Source organism: Macrotis lagotis, chromosome 2 (assembly GCF_037893015.1).
Source record: "Macrotis lagotis isolate mMagLag1 chromosome 2, bilby.v1.9.chrom.fasta, whole genome shotgun sequence".
NCBI classification, from domain to species: domain Eukaryota; kingdom Metazoa; phylum Chordata; class Mammalia; order Peramelemorphia; family Peramelidae; genus Macrotis; species Macrotis lagotis.
Window position 1 is genome coordinate 106,175,019 of NC_133659.1, and position 27,031 is coordinate 106,202,049.

The 27,031-nt window shown below is 38.0% G+C and overlaps 1 protein-coding gene across 1 annotated transcript in view; it reads right to left on the bottom strand.

Moving 5' to 3' along the window:
* The window catches only part of PM20D1 (peptidase M20 domain containing 1), a 50,986-nt gene that overhangs the window by 13,303 nt on the left and 10,652 nt on the right, over positions 1–27,031 (bottom strand). Inside the window, exons 2-10 of the mRNA XM_074222506.1 lie at positions 15,845–15,931; positions 8,644–8,876; positions 8,198–8,284; positions 7,822–7,955; positions 6,370–6,489; positions 5,720–5,795; positions 5,162–5,223; positions 4,838–4,916; positions 1,125–1,196 (exon numbers count right to left, since the gene is read on the bottom strand). Coding sequence (XP_074078607.1) covers positions 1,125–1,196; positions 4,838–4,916; positions 5,162–5,223; positions 5,720–5,795; positions 6,370–6,489; positions 7,822–7,955; positions 8,198–8,284; positions 8,644–8,876; positions 15,845–15,931 — 950 coding nt within the window. The remainder of the gene's footprint in view (positions 1–1,124; positions 1,197–4,837; positions 4,917–5,161; positions 5,224–5,719; positions 5,796–6,369; positions 6,490–7,821; positions 7,956–8,197; positions 8,285–8,643; positions 8,877–15,844; positions 15,932–27,031) is intronic.

Consider the following 27,031-nt stretch of genomic DNA (forward strand, 5'->3'; position numbering starts at 1 on the left):
AAACATATATAGATATACATGTGGTGCATGTATATATTTGTTCATTAGTTGTATCTGTGTATGACTCTTTGTGACCCCATTTGGTTTCTTTCGTGGCAAGGATATTGATGTATTATCTTCTTTTGTAATGTCATCAATTTTGATGATCCCATCTATGCAGATCACTCTTAAATCTATATATCCAGTTTCAATTTCTCCCATAGCCATAGATAATCTTCTACCTCAAATTATATTTAGCTTTTAGAAAGTTTGTAATCATGTTTGTTATTATGTTGGTTTTTTTAAAAGCATCAGTAGCATTTTCTTCTGAGCATGGTCTTTCTCAGGCTGATATTAAAACAAGACCTTATTGTCGAATGAGGAATAAAGGCTATATTGTCTGAGCCCATGCAGCCCTAGAAGGCATGGGTGAGACAGCCCAAGAAGACTCATAAACGCCAGTAGGGAAACTGGCTTCATATTGGCTTGTGCTAATCAAGGCTAGCTCGAGAATCTTATTACAGACTGAAGCTTCGTCCTTTTACAGAAAAGAAAATTAAAGTTCAGAGAGAAATGACTGTTATTACTTAAACCCAAAATGGGAAATAGACTCTAGCCCAGAGTCTCAAAGGTATCTGAGCCAAATCACATAACTCACATTTTTATTTTTATAATGTTTTAAGACTTACAAAGTTCTTTCCTCACAAAAATCTTGTAAAGTCAGAAATGGGAGTATTATCCTTATTTTATAGATGAAAAACTGTAGCTTAGAAAAGTAAAGGATCATAGAGGTTAGAACTAGAAAGATCATCTAGTACAATACCTTATTTTTACTGATAAGGAAATAAGACCCAGATATGCTAAATGAGGAACTGAGATTCCAATGCAAGCCTTTTATTAATTGTTCCATGTTCTTTCTGTCATGTTACTCTGAGTCATTTATCCTTAAGATAGGTAAGTTTGGCTTATTAAGGCCATAAGGAGACCACTTATACTGGGTCATCCTATGGCTCTTGAGAAAAGTTCACCTGGGGGATTTGTTTTAATCCCCTTATTTCTGATTAAACAAATTCTGAGATGAGTGTTAATCTCTGGGTCATGAGGTCATATGCCTTTGTATTTCCCAACAAACTTCTAGATCATACCTCAGGGACTGTCTGGGCAGGATGGATCCGAACATTGACTGTTGCCTGGGCAGTTGGAGGTATGACATTCACCTGAGGAGAAAAAAAATACATGTCTACTGTTTGAACCAACCCCAGATACCTATAGAGCCAGACAGGTTCCCTTTACCCAGCTTAACCAAAAATGACTGTTGAGAAGAATCTAGATAATAAAATTTTTCTTCCACTAGTTAACTTCGTGGGAAACTCAAATTTCAGAAGGCAGAGGAGGTTAAATTTTATGCTTTGAATCTGTTTTTTTCCTCTCTTAAGTCTTGGGTTATTGAGGTGCTGAGCAAAAGGACCATATGCTCCTTTTCAGGGCTAGACATAGATCTCAGAGGGAAGTCTGTGAAACACGTGTCAATCCCTTCATTTCTCTGGGCCATAGTTACCCCATCTTTCTAATGGGAAATGTGACTCTGATTCCTGCCTTCTGGTTCTATTTCCAGTTCTTCTCTGGGTCTCAAATGAAATTACTGAAAAAGTCTTTAGTCATGTAATTTCTTCCATCTAGGTTTATCATAGAATGAAAGATCTTTATAGGTCAATTAGGTCAATCCCTCATTTTACACTTAAAAAAACCAAACAAACCAAAATTTAAAAACGTAAGACTCAGGGATGGGAAGTGACTTATCTAAGGTCCCTAGTCAGTTAGTGTTATGAAATCATTACCTGTTGAAGTGGGAATAAACTTCAGAGATCATCTCATCCAGACTTATTTTACAGATAGAAACTGAGGCCCAGTCAAGAAGTGACTTGTATAAAGTTGCCTAGCTAGTCAGTGACAAGAGTGAAAAATTGTCTTCAAGTCTCAGGTCCCTAAGTCTTGGGCTTTTTCAAATTCATTCATTTGTTTAGTCATGCCCCTTTTTTGTGATCTTCTTAGCAAAGATACTGGAGTGGTTTGCCATTTCCTTCTCCTGCTCATTTTACAGATAAAGAAACTGAGGCAAGGAAAGTTAAGTGACTTGCTCAAATTCACATAATAAGTGTCTGAGACCAGTACTCACTGGTCTGGGCCCTTTCCATTTCACTTCAAGGAGACTCTGGGTATTTCAGAAATATTTCATTTCAATAAAAGCTTGGATAAAATGCCAACAAGTTTCCTGGAAGGGAAACCTATTGGCACCATCAGCATAACTTAGTATTATATCAGCCATAGTCATGTAGGAGAACTGGACATAGGGATATGTAAGTGTGGATGGGGAAAGAAAGGTAGGAAAGGTCTGAAGCTTTATTGAGGATTAGGAGTAGGGAGGGAATAGGGCAATCTAATGGCCTGATCTATAGATGCATATGAACAACAAACTAACAGAACCACCTCCATAGACTCATTCTGCTTGGAGCAAGAATGTACCATGGTGGAAGCTATGAGGAAATCATTTTCAGTTTAAAATAAAGGAATCTCTAACATTTTATGCGCTCTAAAGATTGAATGAGGGTAGAAAGTACCTTATTATTGGAGATATTTATTTAGAGATTGGATGACTACTAGTCAAATATAACCTATAGGTGGGGGTTGGGGCTAAATGACTTCCAGATCACTTTTGATTCGAAGAGTCAAGCTGATTCTGGAACAGTATAAAGAATACTAGTTAGCTGATCTTGGGCAAGTCACTTAACCCCATTGCTTTAAATAAATAAAAAATACTACATAACAATAATGATAACAATAGTAATAATAACAACTAGAATTTATAGAGTACTTTAATGTTTATTTGACTTTTTACTTTATTTGACAGCTATTTACATTGTTAATATCTATTGACTCATTTGATACTCAAACCAGCCCTATGAGGAGGCAAATCCTCTTTTACAGATGAGGAAACTAAGGTAGGCAGAGGTTAAGTGATTTACCCAGGGTCACACAGCTAGTGAGTGGCTAAAGTCACTCTAATTCATATGCAAGCAGCACTCCTTGAAGTCTGTGGTGCTCTTTGAAAACAAAGAAGGAACAAGGTCAGATAGAATGAATCAGGTCTAGGGCTCTAGGCATGCGCCACCTAGTGGTCAAGGTGTAGAAAGGTCAAAGGGTCCAGTTTCAAATCCCAGGTCAGCCCTTATGTGAAATTTGGGAAAAGCTATTTAACCAATTTGAGTCACAGTTTCCTTATCTGTAAAATTAGGAGATTTGTCTAGTTCATCTCTAGGACCCAATCTGACTCTCAAACTTAGATTTTCCAATTCTGAATTATAGGAAAAGAGAGAAAAATAAAGAAGAGCTCACCCTTTTGTGAAAGCAGGGGGATGGACAAGATGACCTTTAAGATGCCTTCCTATTCTACAATTCTCCCCTGGTAATGCTTGCATCAGAGGGAGGTTGCTGATGGTCTTTTGAGAAGATTACTTAATCTAGTTCTGAAGACATTGCTTTCCCTGCTACAGGCCAAACACATTTAAATGACCTATTCTTTAAAAAATTCAGGTGCTATTTCTATTCTAGCCACTGAGCAGCACCCTTGGTTCACTTAATGCCTGTGTCTCTATGTATGGAACTCTCTTGAAAGGCAGCAATCAGCACCCTGCCCAACTCTTGAGATTAATCTGGCAGAGCAGGTCTGAAGTTCCTTCCTTGGCTGGACATCACTTAATCCCTGGAATGTTTGCATGAGGTTGTCTCCCCAATGAGGAGGAAGGTATCATTTCCAGGTTTAAAAATCTGCCTATTCCCTTCCATGACTAGAAAGACAAGCTTGGAACTGAGGGAGAAGTCCATCATTCATGAGCTAGGAAGGCCAGTTCAGCATGGGGTAAAGCTAAGAAGGGAGAGAGAACCTGAAAATGCTATTCACAGTTTAGAAGTGTTTTTCCCAAGGTCATGTAGCAAGATCGTGGCAGAGCTAAGACTCAAACCCAGATCTCTTATCTCTCATTCCATAATAGCACTGTACTCCTTAGGTAGGATGTCTGGGAATGACCCCCAAACCATCTCATCTGTGTAATGGAAAAAAAAAAGACCCTGGAAAGGGTATTAGAAGCCTGATTTTTTTTTTTTTTTTAGGTTTTTGCAGGGCAAATGGGGTTAAGTGGCTTACTCAAGGTCACACAGCTAGGTAATTATTAAGTGTCTGAGGCTGCCCCACTGCCCCACCTAGCCACCCCAGAAGACTGAATTCTAAACCTTGATCTCTGAATAAGTCATTGAAGTCAGTGCAATATTCCTTCATCTATCAACTACTTGACCACTGTTACTTTCATATAATAAATATGAAATTCCTGAATCCACCAAGTGAATGTAGGATCACAGAATGAGAGGTCACAGAATTTGAATAGGAAGGAGCCTTAGAGGTGGATGTGAAGATGTTTTTATTTTGGAGAAATATCGCAGGCAGATTATTCTTCTTTGTAAATAGCTCATGTTGGACACTTTGTCAAAGGGGATGCAGAAAGTTGCATTCCCTTCCAAGGTACTAGGTGCTAATTCGCTTCTAAGGCACATTTGTCTATATAGTTAAGAATCATACTGAATCACATTCTAGGAACACAGAATAGGTTGACATTTTCGGAGACATTGGAAGTATACATCAATGAATTAACCAAGAGGATATGGAATTGGTGTTGACTCTATTCTCTATTTGTCTGACGTGGTTCCAGAGAAAGGAAAGGGACCTGTGTGGGACCCAGGAAAGAATTTCTTCAGTTTCCCAGACAGGGAGTGGAGTTAAGGATCCAGAACTTCCTGGGGGTATTACCTTGACTCCTGCATTGAACATAGTGATTGCCACAGTGGTTCGGATCATTGCATTAGTGATGGGACTTTTCTCAAGTATTCTGAAACAAGAGGAATCAAGTTCAGACATAAGGAAGACCAACTCAACAGGGAAGAGGTTTAAGAAGTGTTGAAATGGATGAGTAAGAGGAATGTGGGGAATAACTCTTTCCTGAATGAAAGGCTGCTATACATATGGGTTTACAGGCAATGCCTATTTGGAGGGAGGTAGCTGTTCAATTTGGGATTGCTTGAACCTGCTTAAATAAGGACTGGAGGCTGGGGTAAGGTGACAAGAACTCTTTACTTGCGCACAATGGGTCCAAATATCCATAGGTTGGTCAGGATGATATTCATTGGGAATCCAAACTAAGAGAAGAAAGAGCCAGGTTAGCAGAATTTCCAAATCTAGTGAAAAAATGGTTAGCATGTGAGGGTTAGTGTGTCTGAGGTAAAGATCTCCTATTAATCTAGGTCTAAACCAAAATTTCATATTGGGGCCCTTGTGATCAGGACTTGGCTGGAATTTGTTGGTTTTATGAACTTTGGAAAATAATAAATGAGGCTGTGATTCACCATCTGGGTTTGTCTGGTTAAAGGACACAGATCAGTCTCCTAAGGGGCACACATAAAATTTGGATTGTTGAGTATGGAGAAGGAATAACTCCTTCCTGAGAATTATGAATCAACCCAATATTAAGGTATTGGTGTGGAAAATAGAGATGGGGTGGGTAATGGTTTCCCTCAACCTTGGCAAGGATGAAGGGAGTCCAGAGATTCTATAGCCCCAGATGATATACCCATTCTTTCCTCAGTAGAGAGTTCCTCCCCTTGCCCTTTTTCTAGGGTCTCCTCAGTCCCATACCTGTCCTGCAAGTTGCTCCAAAAGGCTTTTTTCAGTCCCCTCTCCATACATGTTAGGCATTGGTGTTTTCTCCAGTCTGAAAAAAGACATTGTTCTCTCAGACATGCTCAGATGTGGGGGCATGGATAGGATGTTGGACAGGAAATTGGGAAACAATTCCCCACTCTTGTCTCAGATACCAAGTGACCATGGGCAAGTCACTTAACTGCTCTTAACCTCAGTTTTCTCATCTGTAAAGATGAAGATAATAATAATATCTCACAAGAATGGTTCAGGAATCAACTAAGATAATGTCCTTAAGTAGTTGGATATAGCCAAGAATAAAGACAAAAGAAATAAACACCTTCCACTACCAAAGTTCCCTTAGTTCTGATGTTAAACTCACCTCTTCATTTACTTCTCTCTTATCCCTCTCACCTGATTTTTGATGATCTCCTTTGTAAAGCTTGAGCCACCTAATCCTGTTTACTCATTGAAGGAACCCACACATGGCTCTATATATTATCTACCTATCATATCTTTGGTTTCTAATTCTTCTCTATCACCTGGCATGATCTATGATTCAGTTTTCTCAAGACTAAAATAGGGAAGGCCTAGGTTTCCAGAGATAAGCCCTTGCTGAGGGTACAAGGAAGGGAAGGACCACTTACCGACTGACAGCTGCTGCAAGGATGCCAATGCTTGTTTCCTTTGGTGGGGCTGATGAATGACCTGCAGCAGAGTCTACCTGTAGCATGAGGTTCATGCCACCTTTCTCAGACACTGAAATCCTAGCAGGACAGAATCAAATTCAGTAAATATTAAATGTCAACTGTGTACAGCACTGTGCTAAACTCTGGGAAACCATAGAGTTTAGATCAGATAGAAAGCCAGACACTAAGTATTTTGCAGTCTAGTAGGGGAATATGATATATGCACAAATCACTACAATTACAAAATAGCACAGAATGCATGAGAGAAGTTAAAGCAAAGCACTATGGTAAAATCTAGGTGGAGGGTAGAGAAGATTATTCCTAACTGGGGAGAAAGATCAGGGCATACTTCCTCAGAGAAGTCAAACTATCATCAACCTCTTGGTCACTCTCCCTCTTTAGACCCTAATGAAGATAACCCAAGATCCTGAACACAAAAACCTTGGTAATAGAAATTCTTCCAGCCCGGGGGACTTAGCCATCATCCTAGGAATCAAATTCTGTGGAGATGCAGCCTGGGAACTGCTCCTATAGGTGTTACAACCACAGCTACTGAAGACCCTGAAAAGAAAGTTCTTCCCACTAGAGTCCTTGACACTGTCAAATGGTTCAACATCAGAAAATGATATGATGTTATCAGTGGCAATGCCATTAAAAAGTATGCACTTACAGATGCTTTGTCACTGCATCCTAAGGACCATGGGATTTTTCCACCTGACTTATAGCTGAAACCTTTCACATTAGAATGTGAGCTCTTTAAGAACAGGAACTGCTTTATCTTTCTATTTGTCCCCTCAGGGCTTATCACAGTGTTTTGCACACAGTAAGCATTTAATAAATATTTTATTTATTCATTTACTGAATTGATCTTTAAGGAAGGATAAGAGCAATGTAAATGGGAAGGATGGAAAAAAAATAAACAAACTGAAACTGTATAATGACCAAATATGAATCAGGAGATGGTCTGGCTAAAGCATCATGCATAAAAGGAGAAGTAGCATGGGATAAGGTTGAAAAGATAGGTTGATTGTAGAGGGTTCTGAATGCCAGATTAAGGAAATTGAAGTTTACTCAGTAAATACTAGAGTTTCATTGAAAGGTTTTGGATAGAGACATGACCTGACTGGAATCTGCCTGGGATCCTTCAAAAGATCTAATTGGGTGTCAGTCATGTGCTGCTCAGAACTCAGGTTGAGCAGAGTTGGAATAGTCTTGAGCTATTGAAGTTAGAAAGGGAAAGGCAGGAGGGGACTAAAAGAAGATATTCTGGTATGGCATAAAAGCATTGGGCTCCAGGGGGCAGAAGGAGATAGATAAGAGAGTCCAAGACTGGGTTCTGAGAGAACCCGGTGTAGAAAGTGTAGGAAGGACCCAGTGCAGGAAGCAAGAAGCTGGGGTAACTTTACTCACATTGCAAAGGGTTTTTCAATGTTAGGGATAAAATCATCCATGACATAGCCTCCCTCGTCTATGATGAAGGACAGCTGGATACCTCGTGACTCCAGTAGGGCTGCAATCTTCTGTGCTCCATATTTCCCAGATACCTGCCCACATCACAGATCCAGACCCATGTCTGTTCCCAATCCAATCTCTAGAGGGTGTGTGTGTGTGTGTGTGTGTGTGTGTGTGTGTGTGTGTGTGTGAAGAAGGAGGTTTTGGAAGATTCTGCCTTATGCCCATCCCCTGAGACGTCTGATTGTGGGAAAGAAGCATGATGTTCATACAACTGAAGGACAAAGAACTGGTCTAAGATCTAAGGTTCTAGGCAACAACACTAATGGATTACCTCCTCATCATGTCCTAGGGAGATATAGAAAGACCTTCGAGGGACATAATTTCTTCTGAGGAGCAGTTCCATGGCCTGCAGGATTGCCTGAAGGATATAAACACAGAGGAAAGACAGAGAGGGTATGAATAAGGGTCACTAGGAAAAGTGAAACCAGGGGAGTATTGCCATTCAGAATCCTAGGTCAGATTTCCCCAGGATTAGGATTTGTAGATCAGAAAACCTCCTGACAGAATTGGCAAATGCATATCATGACAGACCATTTGGGGCAACTTCCAGAGAACAAGGCTGCTAGAAATGCCAACTGTGTACAGCACTGTGCTAGACTCTGGAAAATGATAGAGTGACTTTCCCTCATTTTCTGGAAAAGTAGAGTATTCTTAACATTGTCAAATGCCTGAATGCCCATTCCCCTTCATGCCCATTCTGGGTATTGTGAGGCAAACCATAACAGAGTTTTTGTTGTCCAGTGTGCCCCGGCCATAGATGAAACCATCACGCTCCAGCCCAGAGAAGGGTGGCACCTCCCAGTCATCATCAGAAGCAGGTACAACATCAATGTGAGCAAGTAGCATGTAGGGTTCCAACTTGGGATCTGAACCACGGATGGTAAACAGGTGGCTGTATTCTCCCACAACCTCATGCTGGATGAAGCTAGTAGAAAACAAGGAAGGGAAGACTGGGGGGTGGAGCATGAAATGAGAGAAAGGGAGAGATGGGGGATAGAGAAGAGAGAATGACATAGAGACAATGAGAAAGACTGAGCAACTAAGAAGAAAGACGATCTTCTTTCTTGTTGGTCATCATATTCCATCCTGCACCCTCCTTTTAAACTATAGCTCAGGGCAATCATCTCCAAGATGACTTCCTGGATTAATCAAGTTCATTTTCTTTTTTAAAAAATTCAGTTTTATTTTATTTTCAGTTTTTTTTGTAAGGCAAACAGGGTTAAGTGGCTTGCCAAAGGCCACACAGCTAGGTAATTATTAAGTGTCTGAGACCGGATTTGAACCCAAGCACTCCTGACTCCAAGGCGGATGCTTTATCCACTACACCACCTAGCCACCCCTATTTTCAGTTCTAAATTCTCTCCCTTCCCTTCCTATCTCTCAACAAATAAGGCAAGAAAAATAAAAACAATTAAAAGATGTATAGACATGCAAAAAAAGTTCCATATTAGCCATGTTTCAAGAAAAAATGAATAAATAGAAAAGATATTCTTCAATTTGTACTCTAAATTCATCATTTCTCTATCTGGAGGTAGATAGCATGTTTCATTATAACTCTTTTGGAATTATGGTTGATCATTCTGTTGATCAGTTATTTAGTCTTTCAAAATTGGTTATCTTTACAATATTGTTGTTATTATATAAATTGCTCTCTTGGTTCTGTTCACTTCACTTTGCATCAGTTTAGACAATCTTTCCAGGTTTCTCTGAAACCATTCCCTTTCTCATTTCTTATAGCATAATAATATTCTATCACAACCATATATTATAACTTGTTCAGTCTTCCTTAATTGATTGGAATCCTCTGTTTCCAATTCTTTTCTTCCACAAAAAGAGCTCCCATAAAAATCTTTATCCAAATAGGTCCTCCTCCTCTTTTTTTTTTTTTTGACTTTGGAATATGGACCTAGTAGTGGTATTGCTGAGACAAAGGACATGTTAATTGCTTTTTGAGGCAGAGTTCCAAATTGTTTTTCAGAATGGTTGGACAAGTTTACAGCTCTATCAACAATGGAGGATTTATTTCCCCATATCTCCCCCAACATTTGACATTCTCCTTTTTTGTTATCTTAACCAATTTGATGGATATGAGGTAGGATCTCAGAGTTGTTTTTTTTTTTATTAAAGATTTTATTTGAGTTTTACAATTTTTTTCCCAATCTTACTTCCCCCGCCACAGAAAGCAATCTGTCAGTCTTTATTTTGTTTCCGTGTTGTACATTGATCCAAATTGAGTGTGATGAGAGAGAAATTACATCCTTAAGGAAGAAACAAAAAGCAGAAGAGATAACAAGATCAGACAATAAGATATCTGGGTTTTTTTCCCCCCTAAATTAAAGGGAATAGTCCTTGAACTTTGTTTAAACTCCATGGTTCAGAGTTGGGTTTTTTTTTTTTTTAGATTTTGCAAGGCAATGGGTTAAGTGGCTTGCCCAAGGCCACACGGCTAGGTAATTATTAAGTGTCTGAGGTCGGATTTGAACCCAGGTACTCCTGACTCCAAGGCTGGTGCTCTATCCACTGTACCACCTAGCCGCCCCTCAGAGTTGTTTTAAATGTGCATTTGTCTAATTATCAGAACATTAGAGCATTTTTCTTATGGCTATTGATAATTTTGATTTCTTCTTCTGAAAATTCCCTAATTATGTCCTCTGACAATTTATCAATTGGGGAATGGCTCTCATTCTTGTGAATTTGGTCCAATTTCCCATATATTTTTAGAAATTAAATCCTTATCAGTGAAATTTGCTGCAAAGATTCTGCCCATCCCAACCATCCATTCCCTAGTTTTCTGCCTCTCTTCTAATTTTAGCTACATTGGTTTTGTTTATACAAACCCTTTTTAGTTTATATAATCAAAAATAAATTATTTTGTATCCTGTGAATCTCTATCTTTTTTTGGAACCTGAACGCTTCACTTATCCATAGCTTTGTTAGGCAATTTCTTCTGTGCTTTTTGAATTTACTTATGACATTATCCTTCATGTTTAAATAATGTAATTATTTTGAGCTTATCTCAGTATATAGTATAAGATTTTGATCTCTGCTTAGTTCCTGCCAGGTTATAAAAAAGTTTTTCCAACCATTTTTGGTCAAACAACGAGTTCTTGCCCTAGCAGTTGGAATCTTTCTCTTTTTTTTCAACACTGCGTTCATTTGTTTCTGTATATTGTGTTCCTAATCTATTCTGCTGTTCAATCTCTCTATTTCTTACAAAATATCAAATTTTTTTAATGAATACAGTTTTGTAATATAGTTTGAGATCTGGTACTGTCAGTAACCCTTCTTTTTTTTTTAAAGTGATTCTCTTGAACTTATTTTGACCTTTTATTCCATGAGATGAATTTTATAACATTTCTTTTTCTAGTTCTATAAAGTAATTCTTTGATAGTTTGACTGGCAGGATACTAAATTAGTAAATTAATTCAGGTAGTATTGATATTTATATGTGGCAGATTTTTGCTTAGTCATGTTTGATGTTTTGTGATCTCATGGATCATGTTGTTTTTGGGGTTTTTCTTGGCAAAGATTTACCATTTTTTTCTTCAGTGGAATAAGGCAAAAGGTGACTTGCCTGAGGTTGCATGGCTAGTAAGTATCTGAAGCTGGACTCCAGGTCCAGAGCTATATCCACTGAGCCACCTGTCTTCTATGTGACAATTAGGTCCCCTTTAGTATTTTATATTGTCCTTATTTTAAATGGAAATTATTTTTATATTTCTTTCCACTGGGTTTTACTGGTAACATATGTAAATGTTGATGTTTTGTGGTGATTTATATCCTGAAACTTTGCTACAATAGTTGCTGTTTGACTCTCTAGAGTTCTCTAAATAAATCATCATATCATCTATGATGGTTTCACTTCTTCACTGCCTATGCTTATTCTTTCAGAATTTTTCTTTTCTTATTGCTAGCATTTCTAGTACAATATTGAAAAGTAATGGTGATAATGTACATCCTTACTCTACTCCCCATCTTATTAGAAAGGCTTCTAGCTTATCCCATTACAGAAAATGTTTATCCTTGGTTCTAGATAGATTCTATTTATCATTTTAAAGGAAATTCTATTTATTCCCATTTTTTAGAACAAGAATGGTGTTATATTTTGTCACAAAGTTTTTTCCTGTATTAGCTGAAAAAATCATATCATGTTTTTGGTTGCTAATATAGTTAACTATACTTAAAGCTTTCTTAATATTGAACAATCCCATATTCCTGAGATTAAATTCAGCTTGATCATAATATATGATCTTTGTGATAGATTACTATAATGTTCTTGCTCATTTTTAAATATTTTTTGTGTCAATATTCATTAGAGAAATTAATTTATGATTTTCTTTTTCTGTTTTAATTTTTCCTAGTTAAGGAAGATATCAAGACCATGTTTGTATCATAAAAAAAATTTGATAAGGCTTTCTTTTTTTAAAAACCTATCTTTTCAAACACTTAATTCAGTATTGGAATTAATTAAGCTTTAAGTTTGGCAGAATTTATTTTTAAATCCAGATAGTCCTGGGGTTTTATTTTCTTAGGTAATTTATTTATGGTTTTTTCACTTTATTTTTACTAAGATAATTCTTTAAATATTCTACTTTCTATTTTGCTAGCCTAGCTAGTTTTTGTTTTTGTATAATTCACCTATTTCATAATGATTGTCAATTTTATTGGCATATAATTGAGCAAAATAGCTTCTAATAATTGATTTTATTTCTTTATTGATTATAGATTTACTTTTTTTCATTTTTGAGATTAAGAATTTAGTTTCCTCTTTATAAAAAATCAAATTAGTCAATGATTTTTTTCATTTTTTCCCCCTAAAAGATAGACCAAACCACCCAGAAGCTTCATTAGTTCAATGCTGTTATTTTTTTACTTTTGGTTTTGTTAATCTCTCTTTTGATTGAATTTCTATTTTGGTATTTAATTGGAGATTTTTCATTTGTCAGTTGTCAAGGCTCTTATTCTTTCTTTCTCTTCCTCTTAAACATTTTATACATTTCCCACAAAGTACTGCTTTGACTGCATCCCATAAATTTTGGTATGCTACCTCAGTGCTGTGATTATCTTTAATGACATTAATGATAATTTCTATGATTTATTCTTTGACCTACCTATTCTTTAGAATTAAGTTATTTAATTTCTAATTAATTTTTAATCTGTTGAATGTTATTTTTATTGCATTATGGTCAGAAATACATTTAATCTTTCAATTTTTCTGCATCGATTTGAGAGATTTTTATGCCTGTGGTCAGTTTTTTTGACGGCGACATGCATGGCTGAGAAATATGAATACTCCTTTCTATTTTTATTCAATATTTTCCATAGGGCTACATTATCTAAAATTTCTTCATCCCCTTAACTTCTTTTTTGTTTCTTTTGTAGTTATTGATTCTGAGAGGGGTAAATTGAGACAACTTCCCATGATAATTTTACTATTCTCTCCTGTAAGTCATTTAACTTTTTTTATGTGAATTTAGATATGTGATTTGGTACATGTGTTCAGTATTGATATTAATTCATATCTATAATATCTTTTACTAAAATGTAGTTTACTTGTTTGTTTCTTTTAATTGGATCTATTTTTTGCTTTCACTTTGTCTGAGATCATGATTTCTACCTCCTGTCTTCTACTCTAGCTCCTTATTTTGTATCCTTCTGTTTCAAGTGTTTCTTTTAAACAATATCTTCTTAGATTTTGGTTTCTAATCCATTCTGATATCTTCCATTTTATGGGTGAGTTTGCTAGCTGTATTTTCTCCTCCATTCTATTTTATTAACTCAATCTCAGTTCTCTCTCTCTCTCTCTCTCTCTCTCTCTCTCTCTCTCTCTCTCCCTCTCCCTCTTTTATCCTGACCCCTCTTTAAGAGTGTGTTTTGCACCTGATTACTACCTCTCCTAGTCTATCTTCCTTCTTATTCTATTCCTCTCTCCTTTTTTTTTCTGAAATCCTTCCCTGTTGGTTAAGCCGAATTTATTTACAGAATATCATCCCTTTTTAAGCCAGTTCCAATGAGAATGAGGTTCAAATATTGTGAAATCCCACTCTAGCCACTGCTGCCTCCACTGAATAAATTTTTCCTTTCAAACCCTATTTATGTGAGATAATTTCCCCCTTTTTCTCTTTCTCTCTTTTCCTCTTTCTCCAACCTTCCATTCTCTTTTATTTATTTTTTTTATTTTTGAGATCATCCAAACATGCTAGATTTACATGCAGACTCTTTATCTAATCAAACTCCAAGACCCCTGGTGATACTACATCTCAGGGTTTACATGTATTATCTTTAAGTTCATTTTCCAACCTACTATCCCATTCTGTGACTATATCTTCTCTTTTTAATTGTGACAATGTTTCTGATTAAGAATGCCTATCAGAGCATTCCAGTTAAGTCTCTACACTTAAAGGAAGAAACTTATTTTTTAACATAAAGCTGTAGGGTTTTACTTTTGGAAAGGACCTTGAAGACTATCTAGTCTAACACTAATCCACAGATGTGGAAACTGAGCTTCAGTGAGAGATGGTCTAGAATTCAAATTTATCTCCTCTTTTTTCTACTGCATCACACTATTTGATTTATCACAGGCAATTGATACAGTGCTATAGGTACACGGACCAACACACAATAAGAACATAATAAGTAATTATTGGGGCACCTAGGTGATATAGTGGAGAGAGCACTGACCCTGGAGTCAGGAGGACCTGAGTTCAAATGTGAGCCCAGGTATTTGATACTTACTAGTTTTGAGACCTTGGACAAGTCATTTATCCCTGTTGCTTCACAAACCTCCCCCCCCCCCAAACAGATAAATACTTGTTGACTGATTTGTAGATGGCAAATAAGCAAGAGTACCAACTACTGTATCCAGAATCCTTGGAAGCAGTTTAACCCTAATATATACAAATCCAAGGAATTCAGAACATTGTCTTAGGATCTTTTCCTGGGCCCTAAGGCTGTTCTCTAGGATATAGAAATCTTAAAGATACTTTTTATAAACAAGGTAATATGGAAACTTCCAATGGCTCCATGATCTCAATGTTATGAATACTACCTCCTCCAATAGTGCTTATTACAACCACTCATCCCTACTCATTCTTTTTTTTTTTTTTCATCCCTACTCATTCTGTGCAGCTCTTGTTCAACATTTCCTATAGATGAGACATAGGATGCACCTGAGGAGCCCTTGAGTAACTAGCCTGCTGGTCTTTTTCTGTTATTCTCTTCTTTTTTTAAAATTCACTAATCTAATTTTATTTTTCAGTTTTTATTGTCTCTCTCTTCCCTCTATTAAATAAAAAAGAAGAGCAATATCCTTCCAATAGATATGCATAGTAAAACAAAATGAATTCATACATTTAGTCTTCCTCTCTTCCTTGATTTTCCAAAGAAGAAGAAAACAGGACTTCTATTTCTTTCCCTCATTTTTCCCTCAACAGGAAACTTTTGACCACTGGGGGAAATGGTAAAGTTTCATCAATTGGTAAATCTGGAGAAGAGGGTGTCCACCCTTAGCATGAGATATTCCTCCAAGGAAATGAAGACACAACGACCTCACTATTCTAGAGGCTTGCTGAGGTAGAAGAAATGCTTTTGGGTTGTTCTAGTTGTCTACCTGACAACAGATCTGGAGAAAAGGATAGACAAAAAGTCTAAACATGATAAACCTTCAAAGGCCAAAACCAAAAGGCCTGACCTCTTATCTTTCTCACCTCCCCAATAATGAACAGGAATAACTCCCATTATCTCAATTTCTCTTTATCTTCAAGATAAAAAAGTATCCTAAGAAAATTAACTCTTTTGGCCTAGTCAAGAACCAAAGGGACTGGGGACCATGGGCAATAAGCTCTGAAAAGGGGCAGTCTCAAGGTCAGTTGCCTTATTCTCTCCTCACTCCCATATCTGGAGTTGTTCATGTTATTACCTTTTCGAATGTATTCCCCAAACTCAGTCAGGGCTGTGGTGTTGATGTTTTCAGAGCTGAAGGCTACTGTGGGTATCCGAATTGCTTCTGTTGGAAGTTGGTAGAACAAAAACCAAAGGTTAAAGAGGATTTCAAGCTGAAGGGTTTATTTTTCAGGTTGAAAACTGTGATTTCTGTCCAGTTCCTTCATTTCAACAATGAGGAAACTGGGACCTGCAATGTAGAAGTGATTTGTTCTCTAATGTCAGAGCTAGGATTCCAAACCAGGATCTTCTGACTTTAAATTGAACACACTTTTGATTAGACTATGTAGTTCCTTCTATATAAACACCTAGTAGAGGGTATGTCTCCAACTCCTCAAGTGATACAAAGAGCTCTGTATTAGATGTTAAGAGCAGAGTAAAGTGTGAGGCTAGATTGGGAGTCTGAGGATCTGGGTTTAAATTCTGGCTCAGATATTTATAAGTATGAAATCTTGGACAAATTGCTTTAAGTCATTGGGCTTTCACTATTCTCTGTCATATGAGGGGTTGGATTAATGATATTAAGATAACTTCTAGCTTCAGCTCTCTGACTCTGTGATCCTATGAAACAGAAGACTAGGGAATTAAGGAACCTTGAGCACAGGCTGTGAGAGCAACATAGATCAAAATCCCCACTAGTCCACTCAACCACAGAATGAGAAGGGACTCTCAAGGTCATACATCCTAACCTATTGTTGAAGAAAAAATATTAATACTTTACTATTTGTTTTAGGTTCTTGTTGACCAGAAATTATTCTGTTTAATTTAATATTAATCTAATATCTAAGTATTTCTAGCTTGGAGAGAGATATCTAAACTACCTCAAAATAATGTGAGGTAAAGAAATCTAGAAGAAGAAGGAGGAGGAGGAGAAGGAAGAAGAAGAAAGAAGAAGAAGAAGAAAAGAAGAAGAAGGAGAAAGAGAAGAAGAAGAAGAAAGAGAAAAGAGGAAGAAGAAGAAAAAGAAGAGGAAAAAGAAAAATATATAAAAGAAAATATGTTTTGGGTTAACATTCCAGAAGAGTTGAATAGCAAAAGTCAGGATTTCATTCCTTTCTATACCAACCCCCTCAAGGATTCAAAAGGACTCCAGTCTTCAGATCAAAGTACCTATTCATAATTTTTTCTGAATAATAATTAATAACCACTTATTAAATATCTAATATATGCCAGGTACTATGGCAAATGATGGAGATAACAAAGTTAAAAGACAATCTCTGTTTTCAAGGAGTTCATGATTACTGGGGATAAACAACATTTAAATAAGTTACATACAAGATATATTGGAAATAATAAACAGAAGACTGAACTAAAATGAAATAGAATCAGAAAAGCTTCCTTTAGAAGGAAGACAGGGAAGCTGTGAGTTGGAGATGAGGAGGGAAAACATTCCAGGCTAGATACTAGACAGTGAAAATGCCTAGACTGAGGAAATAGTGTCTTCTTTGAGGAGCAGCGAAGAGGTTAAAATCTCTTTCCCTGATTGGTGGAGCCAAGATGGTGACATGAGGAATTCCTAGAAACTCTTCCCCCCAAAGCTCCAAAGTCATAAAATTATGATTCTAATTAAATTTTAGAGGGGCAGAACCCATAGAAAGACTGAATGAAATAATTTTCCAGTCCAAGACAACTCGGTAGATCTTTGGGAAAGGTCTCTTCGACCAGGACCTGGGGTTGGAAAAAGCCGAGCGCAGCCTGGCCACAGCTATGCTACATTAGAGTAAACCAGCCTTCTAAGAATAGCCCACAGGGTCCCTGGGGACATCTGGGTCTGTGGCAGTGGGAGCTATTTCCAGACCTCTTGACCTGAGAATAGCTAGTAACAGCTTGGAGGGTTGGTAGAACTCTGCTGCACCAGAATAATGCACAGAGCCCAGGCCATTGCTGGCCTCAGATGGGAACCTACAGAGCCATCCAGTAACTGCTTCCAGAGAGCTCAGTCCACAGATGGTTAAGGGAGTGGGGAGAGAATGCAGAGATCTCTCTGCCTCTGCTGCTTTGCCCAAACTCAGATCTAGGTTGCAGTTCGGACCCCCATACTACCATAGAGGAGCAGGACCCCTCCTCTCCACTCCCACTCTCCCCTCCCCTGTCCCCCTTCTCTCATCACTTTTCCTCTAGGGTAAGATAGATTTCCATATCCTATTGAGTATGTTATTTCCTCTCTGAGCCATTTCTGATGAGAATTAAGAGAGGGAAGATCATGTGAGAGGGTAAGTTAGATACAACACACTTCTGAGGAAGGACAGGGTGGAAGGAGAGAGAGAATATATAAATGGGAGTGGGGAGGAATAGAATGGAAGGAAATAATAGTTAACAATTGCAACTGTGGGAAAAAATATTGAAGCAATTTCTTATGATAAAGAATGCAACCCATCCCAGAGACAGTCAATGGTATATGAACACAGACTGAAGTACACTTTTTTCTTCTCTCACATCATTTCTCTTGAGGTTTTTCTATCTTTTTTGTGGGGGAGGGAGGTTATGTTTACTTTCATAACAAGATTATTGTAGTAATGTGAAAATAAATAAATAATAATTAAAATTTAAAATGAAAAAGAAAAAAATCTCTTTCCCTTCTAATGGAATAGAGGAGAATTCCCTAAGGCAAATCTGCTTCAGGGGTTGGGGAAGATAAGAGCATAAATAAAACAGACTACAGTGTCAATGCTTAATCTATTTTGTAATGAAAAAGTCTTTTTATCTGTTACTCTTCTTTCCAAAGAGCAAATGTAGACAAGGTTTTAGATCAGAGACAATATTTTTAAAAAATTTTCTGTTTTGCTTAAAATATAAGTTTTCAATAAGCAGGAGCCCCCAGGGCATGAGCCCATTGAACCTAGGGAGGGGAGTGAAGAGAGAAAGACTGCAGAGCTCTGCCCCTGGAACAGGACTCTGGGGCTCTGACCACATTCAGATCCTGATGGTAGTCTAGGCCCCCCCATAGAACAGCAGGCCCCCACCTCCCACCTCAGCCCCATGGCAGAGGGGGCTGCTTATGGTCATTCACAGACCAGGAGGGAGGACAGAGCCTCACATACTGAGATCCTTGTGGGAGTGTCCCAAAAGCTCAGGAAGCACCCCCAAAACAGGCTAAGGCTGGGAAAATGAGCAAGCAGAGAAAAAAAGAGGAGCACCATTGAGAAATATTTTGCATATGAGCCCAAGAAGGATCAAAATACTGAGTCTGAAGATGAATAAGCACAAGCTCCTGCATCTAAAGACTCCAAGGAAAACAGAAATTGGGCTCAGGCTATGACAGAGCTCAAAAAAGACTTGGAAAAACAAGTGAAGGAGTTAGAACAACTGGGAAAAGAAATGAGAGAGATGCAGGAAAAACATGAAAATGAAGTCAACAGCTTAGTCAAAGAAATCCAAAAAATGATGAAGAAAATAGCATGCTAAATACCAGCTTAGGTCAAATGGATAAAACAGTTCAAAAAGTTATTGAGGAGAAGAATGCTTTAAAAAGCAAAATTGGCCAGATGGAAAAAGAGATAAGAAAACTCTCTGAGGAAAACAAATACTTCAGACAAGGAATAGAACTCAGGGAGATGGCTGAATTTATGAGAAATCAGGACTCAATACTTCAAGAATGAAAAAGAATGAAAAATTAGAAGAAAATGTGAAACATCTCATTGAAAAAACAACTGATAAGGAAAACAGATTTAATTTAGGAAAGATAATTTAAAAATTATTGGAATACCTGAAAGTCATGATCAGGAAAAGAGCCTTGACATCATTTTCAAAGAATACTACAGGAAAATTGCCCTGATATTCTAGAAGCAGAGGGCAAAATAGAAATGGAGAGAATCCACTGATCCCCCCTGAGAAAGAGATCCCAAAAAACAAAACCCCTAGGAATATTATAGCCAAGTTCCAGAACTCCCAAGTCAAAGAGAAAATATTACAAGCAGCCAGAGGGACACAGTTCAAATATTGTGGAGCTGTAGTCAGGATCACACAGGACTTAGCAGCAACTACATTGGAAGCTTGTAGGGCTTGGAATATAATATACCAGAAGGCAAAAGATCTTAGAATGCAACCAATAATCAACTACCCAGCAAAACTGAATGTCCTCTTCCAGGGAAAAAAAATGGACTTTCAATGAACCAGGGGAATTTCAAATGTTCCTGTTGGAATGGCCAGAACTGAACAGAAGGTTTGATTTTCAAATACAGGACTCAGGTGAAGCATAGAGATTGGGGGAGAAGGGGGACAATATGATGGACTTAATGATGATGAACTGCATGTATTCCTGTATAGAAAAATGACACTGATGATACTCATATGAACCTTCTCAATTAATAGAGCAGGTAGAAGGAGATTCTATAGATGAAGCACAGGAGAAAGCTGAATTTGAAGATAAAATATGGTGTAAAAATGAAATCAATAGAAAAAAGGGAAATGTAATGGGAGAAAGAAAAAGGAGAGGGGGAATAGGCCAAGATATTTCATATAATAAGATTTTTCTTTATTACAATGAGCTATTGCAATGATATGGAAGGGGGAAAGTCAAGGGGGAATGAGGGAATCTTCCCTCTCATCAGAGGTGGCTAGGAGAGGAAACAGCAAATATACTCAATGGGGTATAGACATCTGGAGTAAGAAGGAGGGGGGAGACAGGGGGAAGGGGGGGATGTGAATGAAGGAGGAGAGGATGGACCATGGGGGGAGAGTGGTCAGATATAACATTTGGACTGGGATTGGATGGCCTGTCTGGGACCATAGGGCTGGGTGGTATGGGGGCTTGGGGCCTCTTGGCCCCAGGGCCAGGGATCTGCCTGCTGTGCCACTCAGCTACCCTACAGCAGAGTCAGAGTGAAAGGAGAGAGAAAATATAGTACCTGGTAGTGGAGAAATACAAAAGGAGGGAGTTGCGATCAGCAATGGCAATGGTGGAAAAATATGGAAGTAACTTTTGTGATGAACTTATCATAAAGAATGTGATCCACTCGCAACAGAGTTGATGGTGTTGGAATACAGACTGAAGCACATTTATTATTTATTATTATTATTATTATTATTTTGGGGGGTACAGGGCAAATGGGGCTGGGTGGCCTGCCTGGGGCCGCATAGCAGGGTGATCGTTGGGTGTCTGAGGCCAGATTTGGACCCGGGTGGCTCAAGGGCCAGTGCTCTGTCTGCCACCCAGTCGCCCCTACTATGATTACTATTTTATTTTATTTTGGGTCTTTTTTTTTCTTTTTTTTTTTGTTTTTTTTCAGGGCAGTGGAGTTGGGGTGGCTTGCATGTCACACGGCTGGGTGATTGTTGGGTGTATGGGGCCAGATGTGGGCTTGGGTGCTCATGGCTCCAGGGCTGGTGCTCCGTCCATTGTGCCACCTGGCCATACCTACAATTATTGATATTATTTTTCTTTAATTTTAATTTTTTTCTCTCCCCTTTATCGCTTAAGCGAGTCTATAATTTTTTTTGGGGAAGGGGTATTTTGTATACTCTTAAACAAGAATATTTTATTAATGTATAAAAAACATTATTTGTACAAAATGAGAATAAATAAATATTAAATATAAAGTAAGAAAAATAAGAGATGCAAAACAAATTTAAAAAATAAAAAGGAATGAACAAAGGAAAGCTCATTATGCTGAAAGAAAGCATAGACAACAAACTTAAAAACTTATAACCTTCGAATGCCTTAGCATCCAAATTCAAAAAAGGATATATTAACTGAGCACAAGATTACATGTATAGTAGCAATAGTGACAGGAGACTTCAATGTTCCTTTCTTTATTTTGGATAAATCTAACAACAAGATTAACAAAGGGGAAATTATGGAACTGAATAAACTTTTCTAAATGGGTCTTCAAAGAATACATGTGTTTCAGTACCACATGGAATTTTCACAAAATTTTAATTTATATTAGGGTATAGAGATATTGCAAAGAAATGTAAAAAGACAGAAATAGCAAATATTTACTTTATAAACCACAACACAAAAATATTCTATGTGTCCTCAGCACTTAACACAGTGAATGGCATAGGGTAGTTACTTAAAGCTGTTAGTAGACTGACTGACATATCTGACAAGTGGTTATTCAACCTCTGCTTGAAGTTTTCCTAAGGGAGGAGGCATTGTTTCATGGTAATTCTACTGTGCAAATACTCTTGTTATTAAATTTATCCTTACATCAAACCTAAATTTACCACTTTGCAACTGCTAACCATTACTACTTATTCTGCCATAGGGTCTAAGCAAAACAATTCTAATCCCTTCTCTTCATTATAATCCTTCAAATATTTGAAGGTAGCTATCATGTGACTTCTAAATTTTCTGATCTTTGTAGGTAGAGTCTTTAGTTTCTCTTCTGGATGTGCCACAGTTTGTCTAAATCCATCCTATAATAAAGTAGCTAGAAGTGAATACAGTATTCCTTATGGGGTCTGACTAGGGCAGAATACAGCTGAGATTCTAGACACATTCTCTTAATACAGTTTAGGATAACATTAGCTTTCTTGGCTTCCATGTTAACACATGATGTACTGAACTCGTAAACCATCAAAGCCCTCAGGAATTGTTAAGTCATATATCCTACCTCCTGTACTTCTGAAATTGTTTTTTTGAACTAAGTGTAGAATTTTGCATTTATTTCTATCTTTAAGGCCAACTAAATGAATATGACAAGACTTTAGGCCACAGCAAATGGTTTACTGAATATAAAAGAACGAATTCTAAAGATTACTCTTGCCATAATCACTCTCTCTTTCCACAGTAATTGCTCTAAACTCTTTCTGTAAGCCCCTTAATAATAAAGCTATTTATTTCCACCTCCCTTACTAACAGGGATCATTTGTCCTCCTAGTTCACTGAAAAAGATCCAGTCATAAAGCTCCATGATAGAAGCTCCTTCCACTCCAATTCCTCTCTCTACTCAAGACTTCTCAATTTCATCAGATGTTAATATAGTGGAAAAGGCAATGGATTTTATGTCATAAGACATAGGTTTGGGTCTTAGCTTTGCTACTATTTGTGTTGCTGTAGGTAATAGTTTTCTGAGATGAATTGTCTGAGTTAGTTTTCTCAGGTGAGAACTTTCATAATCCAGACTAGATCCTGGCTATTCTCCAAACCTAGAACCCAATCTTCTTCATCCCTCTCTTAACCATTAAAACTCTTTTTTTCTTCAAACCAAATGACATATGTGTCAATGCCTGACACATAACACTTAAAAAATTCTTGTTACCTTCCTACTTCCCCTTCCATCAAGATATAGTTTAAATGTTATTCCCTGTATCATGTTTCCTAATCTTACTAGCTGAAAATGAGCTTTTTCTTTATATTTTTTTATAGAACTTTACCTGAATCTCTCCTTTGCTTTTAAAGGTTGGATTCCAGAGTGGGGTGTATGTGACTACTCTTGTGAATTCCAAAGAGCATCTACTATACATTGAGGCTCTTACCACTATGAGGTTCATGAGCCCCCACCTATGAGCTTCCCTTTAATGAACTGCTAGTAGATACAATTACCCCAAATAAAGGTATTTAATAAGAATAATAGCTATACAACATTCCTCCCTAAATATGAGATGCATATTTATACATAATGCATAATATCTATTGAAAGATCAGTCACACAAATTTGAATAACAATAGTAGTTAAGTTCACATCTAAGAACATGTTTGGTCCAGATATCTTAAGCCTCTGGTCACTCAGTTGTGTTCTTTTGCATAGGTTAGTTGTCATCTGCTAGGGATATTCTCCCTTGTACCCATGGTCAACTATTTTCTCTGCTGTCATGCACCCCAAAGCTGCTTCTTCCCTGAGTCATTATGACTTTGGTTTTGTATCTGAGAGGAGAGTGTGTTTCTTTCTTTTTTTAAAATTTATTTCAGATAATGGGGTTAAGTGACTTGCCAAGATTACAGTCAGGTAATATTAAGTGTCTGAGGCTGGATTTGAACTCAGGTCCTCCTGACTCCAGGGCCAGTGCTCTATCTATTGCACCACCTAGCTGCCCTGAGTGTGTTTTTTTGTACACTCAACTGTTCCTTGGACTATCTTGAATCAATAAATTCTTGAACTTCTGGATGAGGTGGTCAAGATATTTGGAGACAACCTGTTTTCCAGAGTCAAGACCAAACGAACAGGCTGTGCCCTGAGCTTGGCAAAACAACAAACCTTTTTCCTTACCTTCTAGATAATCTCACTCTTAGGCAGGATGTGTTGCTTTAACCAGTACCAGTGTTCTCTAAGGGATTTCTGATTTTTATATTAATAATCTCCCTATTTCCTAGGGACCTGAAAACCTATACTTATAACTGCCAAGTGAACTGAACCAGAGGCTGCACTCCTGTTCCTGCTACACTAATATGAGTTCTGTACCCTGCTGAACAAGGCCCATCAATTCTAATAATTTAGGGATTGTTCCCACAGGACCCAAGAATGTCTATATTGTTCCAAGAAATTCCAACCTAGAAAATGGTTTACTCAAGACCTAAAGATGACTGTGTTGTGTTCTACTTTTTTGTGGTTTTTAGGCATATAAACTTTACCCCTGCCTAGAAAATCCTACTTAGGTGGTTTGCAAACCCATTTTCCTCATTTTGAAATCAATTAAACTGCTATTTGATTCCTAACTCACCTGCTTCTGGCCTTCTTAGTTTGGCTCCTGCCATTCACAGTCAGGACTACATTTAAAATTCTTTTGTCAGAGTATTTCCAGTGGGGAGACTATTCCTACTACATAGCCCATTAATTAGGGAATGGAGAAAAATCACTTCTTTCCTTCTCTGCTGCCCTCCAGAATAGGCACAATGGTCATAATCCAAGAAACTGTTCCCATCATATATTCATTTGAATTGACTCAAACTGAGCCCACTTGAAATATCTTGTCTTACAAGGGCTGCCCAGGGGCATGACTTTAATCATTTCCTGGTCAGTGGCCAGGTTTTCTTTTTAATTCAGCTAAGTTGACATTAAGTTGACATTCTGGTCAAATCTCTTTCCCATTTCAGGTCATCGTGACCTGAATCCAATCACATAGTATAGCAGGAGCATTAAAAAAGATCCAGAATGCTTATACTTGATTATGGTTAAGTCCTTTACTTTCTTCTGCTTAGAATCAGATTAAAAGTTGGAAGGGACTTCAGAGGCTCTCTAGTCCAAATCCATTTTATAGATGAAGTAATTGAGGCACAAAAAAGTGTGTTCAAGGTCACATAGAAAGTAGTATAGGCAGAGATATAAATCCAGTCTTCTCACCTCAGATTCAGTGTTTTTCCCACTGCACTATGCCATAGACAGAAAGTTAGAAGAAACCATGACTGATTTGAAATGGACACCCTGACTTGCCTCCAGGCAATTGCTTAGTGTTCATTCAAGTTTCATATCCAATCATAATGGCTAACTAATTTGTTGTTTCTCTGCTCAGATGAGGAATTGGGTATGAAGATGTCTCAAGGGTGTTTATGTTGTAGTATATTTTAATCTTTTCCTGAGCCCTAGAGAAGGGAGCAGAGCAAAGCTTAAGTTGGTGTTGTGGAAAGTCAAGTCCTGTTAACTTCAAGTCCTCTCCAAATTCTACTCCTCTTTACTCCTAGGAATCAGAGAAACAAAAGAAATTCATTAACTTAAATCAGGTTTGACTATTTAAATATCCTGAAAAACTATAACATGAATTCATGAAGTGAAGAAATCTCCTTTAAATGAGGCTACTATGGGGGGGTGGGGGTGGAGCCAAGATGGCTACAGGAGAAAAGCCTCTCCTAGGTGTTCTCTCCATAATATTTCAAAAATCTTAAAATTAAGACTCTAACTAAATTTTTGAGAGACAGAACCCACAGAAAGATCCAGTGAGGCAAGGTAACCTGGAAAATAGTGGAAAGGCTCTGTTCTGTGGGGTTAGAGGGGCAGCCTGCCAGAGTGAAGAAACTTCAGCCTCCTGTAGGCAGCCCTAGGGCACTTGGGAGCTGTGGCTCATGGCAGCATGGGCAGTTTCCTGACCTACACCCTGGGGAGCACTGGGCACAACTTGGAGGATCAGTGGAGGGGACCTCTGCCAGAGCAAGTGCAGGAAGCCCAGGCCATTAGGGCAGTCAGCATGGTCAGCTTAGCAGGGGCCGCGGCAGGGCAGCCCAGATCCAGGAAACGGAAGCAGACATGGAGCCAGTAAGCGGGAGCAGAGCCCCCAGGCAGCTGAGCCTTGAGTGCTCAGCCCACCAAAGGTAGGGGAATGGAGAGAGACTTCAGAGGTCTGTCCTCTGTACCTGGAACAGGACTCTGGGGCTCTGACCACATTCAGATCCTGATAGCAGTCTAAGGTCCCCATAGAACAGGGCCCCCTCCCCACCTCAGCCCCCTGGCAGAGGGGTGCGCTTGTGGTCATTCACAGACCAGGAGGGGAGTCAGAGCTTCGCACACTGAGATCCTTGTTTGGGGGGGGTCCCAATAATAATTCAAAAACTCAGGAAACACCCCCAAACCAGGCACAGGTTGGAGAAATGAGTAAAGAGAGAAAAAAAGAGGAACACCATTGAGAAATACATTGTCTATGATCCAAGAAGAATCAAAATACTCCATCAGAAGATGAGGAAGTACAAGCTCCTGCACCTAAAGACTACAAGAAAAATGGAAATTGGGCTCAGGCTATGATAGAGCTCAAAAAAGATTTTGAAAATCAAGTAAGGGAGATGGAAGAAAAATTGGGAAAAGAAATAAGAGAGATGCAGGAAAAACATGAAAAAAGAAGTCAGCAGCTTAGCCAAGGAGATTCAAAAAAATGCTGAAGAAAATAGTATGTTAAAAACCAGCATAGGTCAAATGGATAAAATAGTTCAAAAAGTTACAGAGGAGAAGAATGCTTTAAAAAAGCAGAATTGGCCAGATGGAAAAAGAGATAAGAAAGTTCTCTGAGGAAAACAAATCCTTCAGATGTAGAATGGAGCTAAAGGAAGCTGATGATTTTATGAGAAGTGAAGACACAATACTTCAATACTTCAACACTAAAAGAATGAAAAATTAGAAGAAAATATGAAACATGTCATTGAAAAAACAACTGATCTGGAAAAAATTCAGTAAAGATAATTTAAAAATTATTGGAATACCTGAAAGTCATTATCAGGAAAAAAGCCTTGACCTCATTTTTAAAGAATTCCTACAGGAAAATTGCCCTGATATCCTAGAAGCAGAGGGTAAAATAGAAA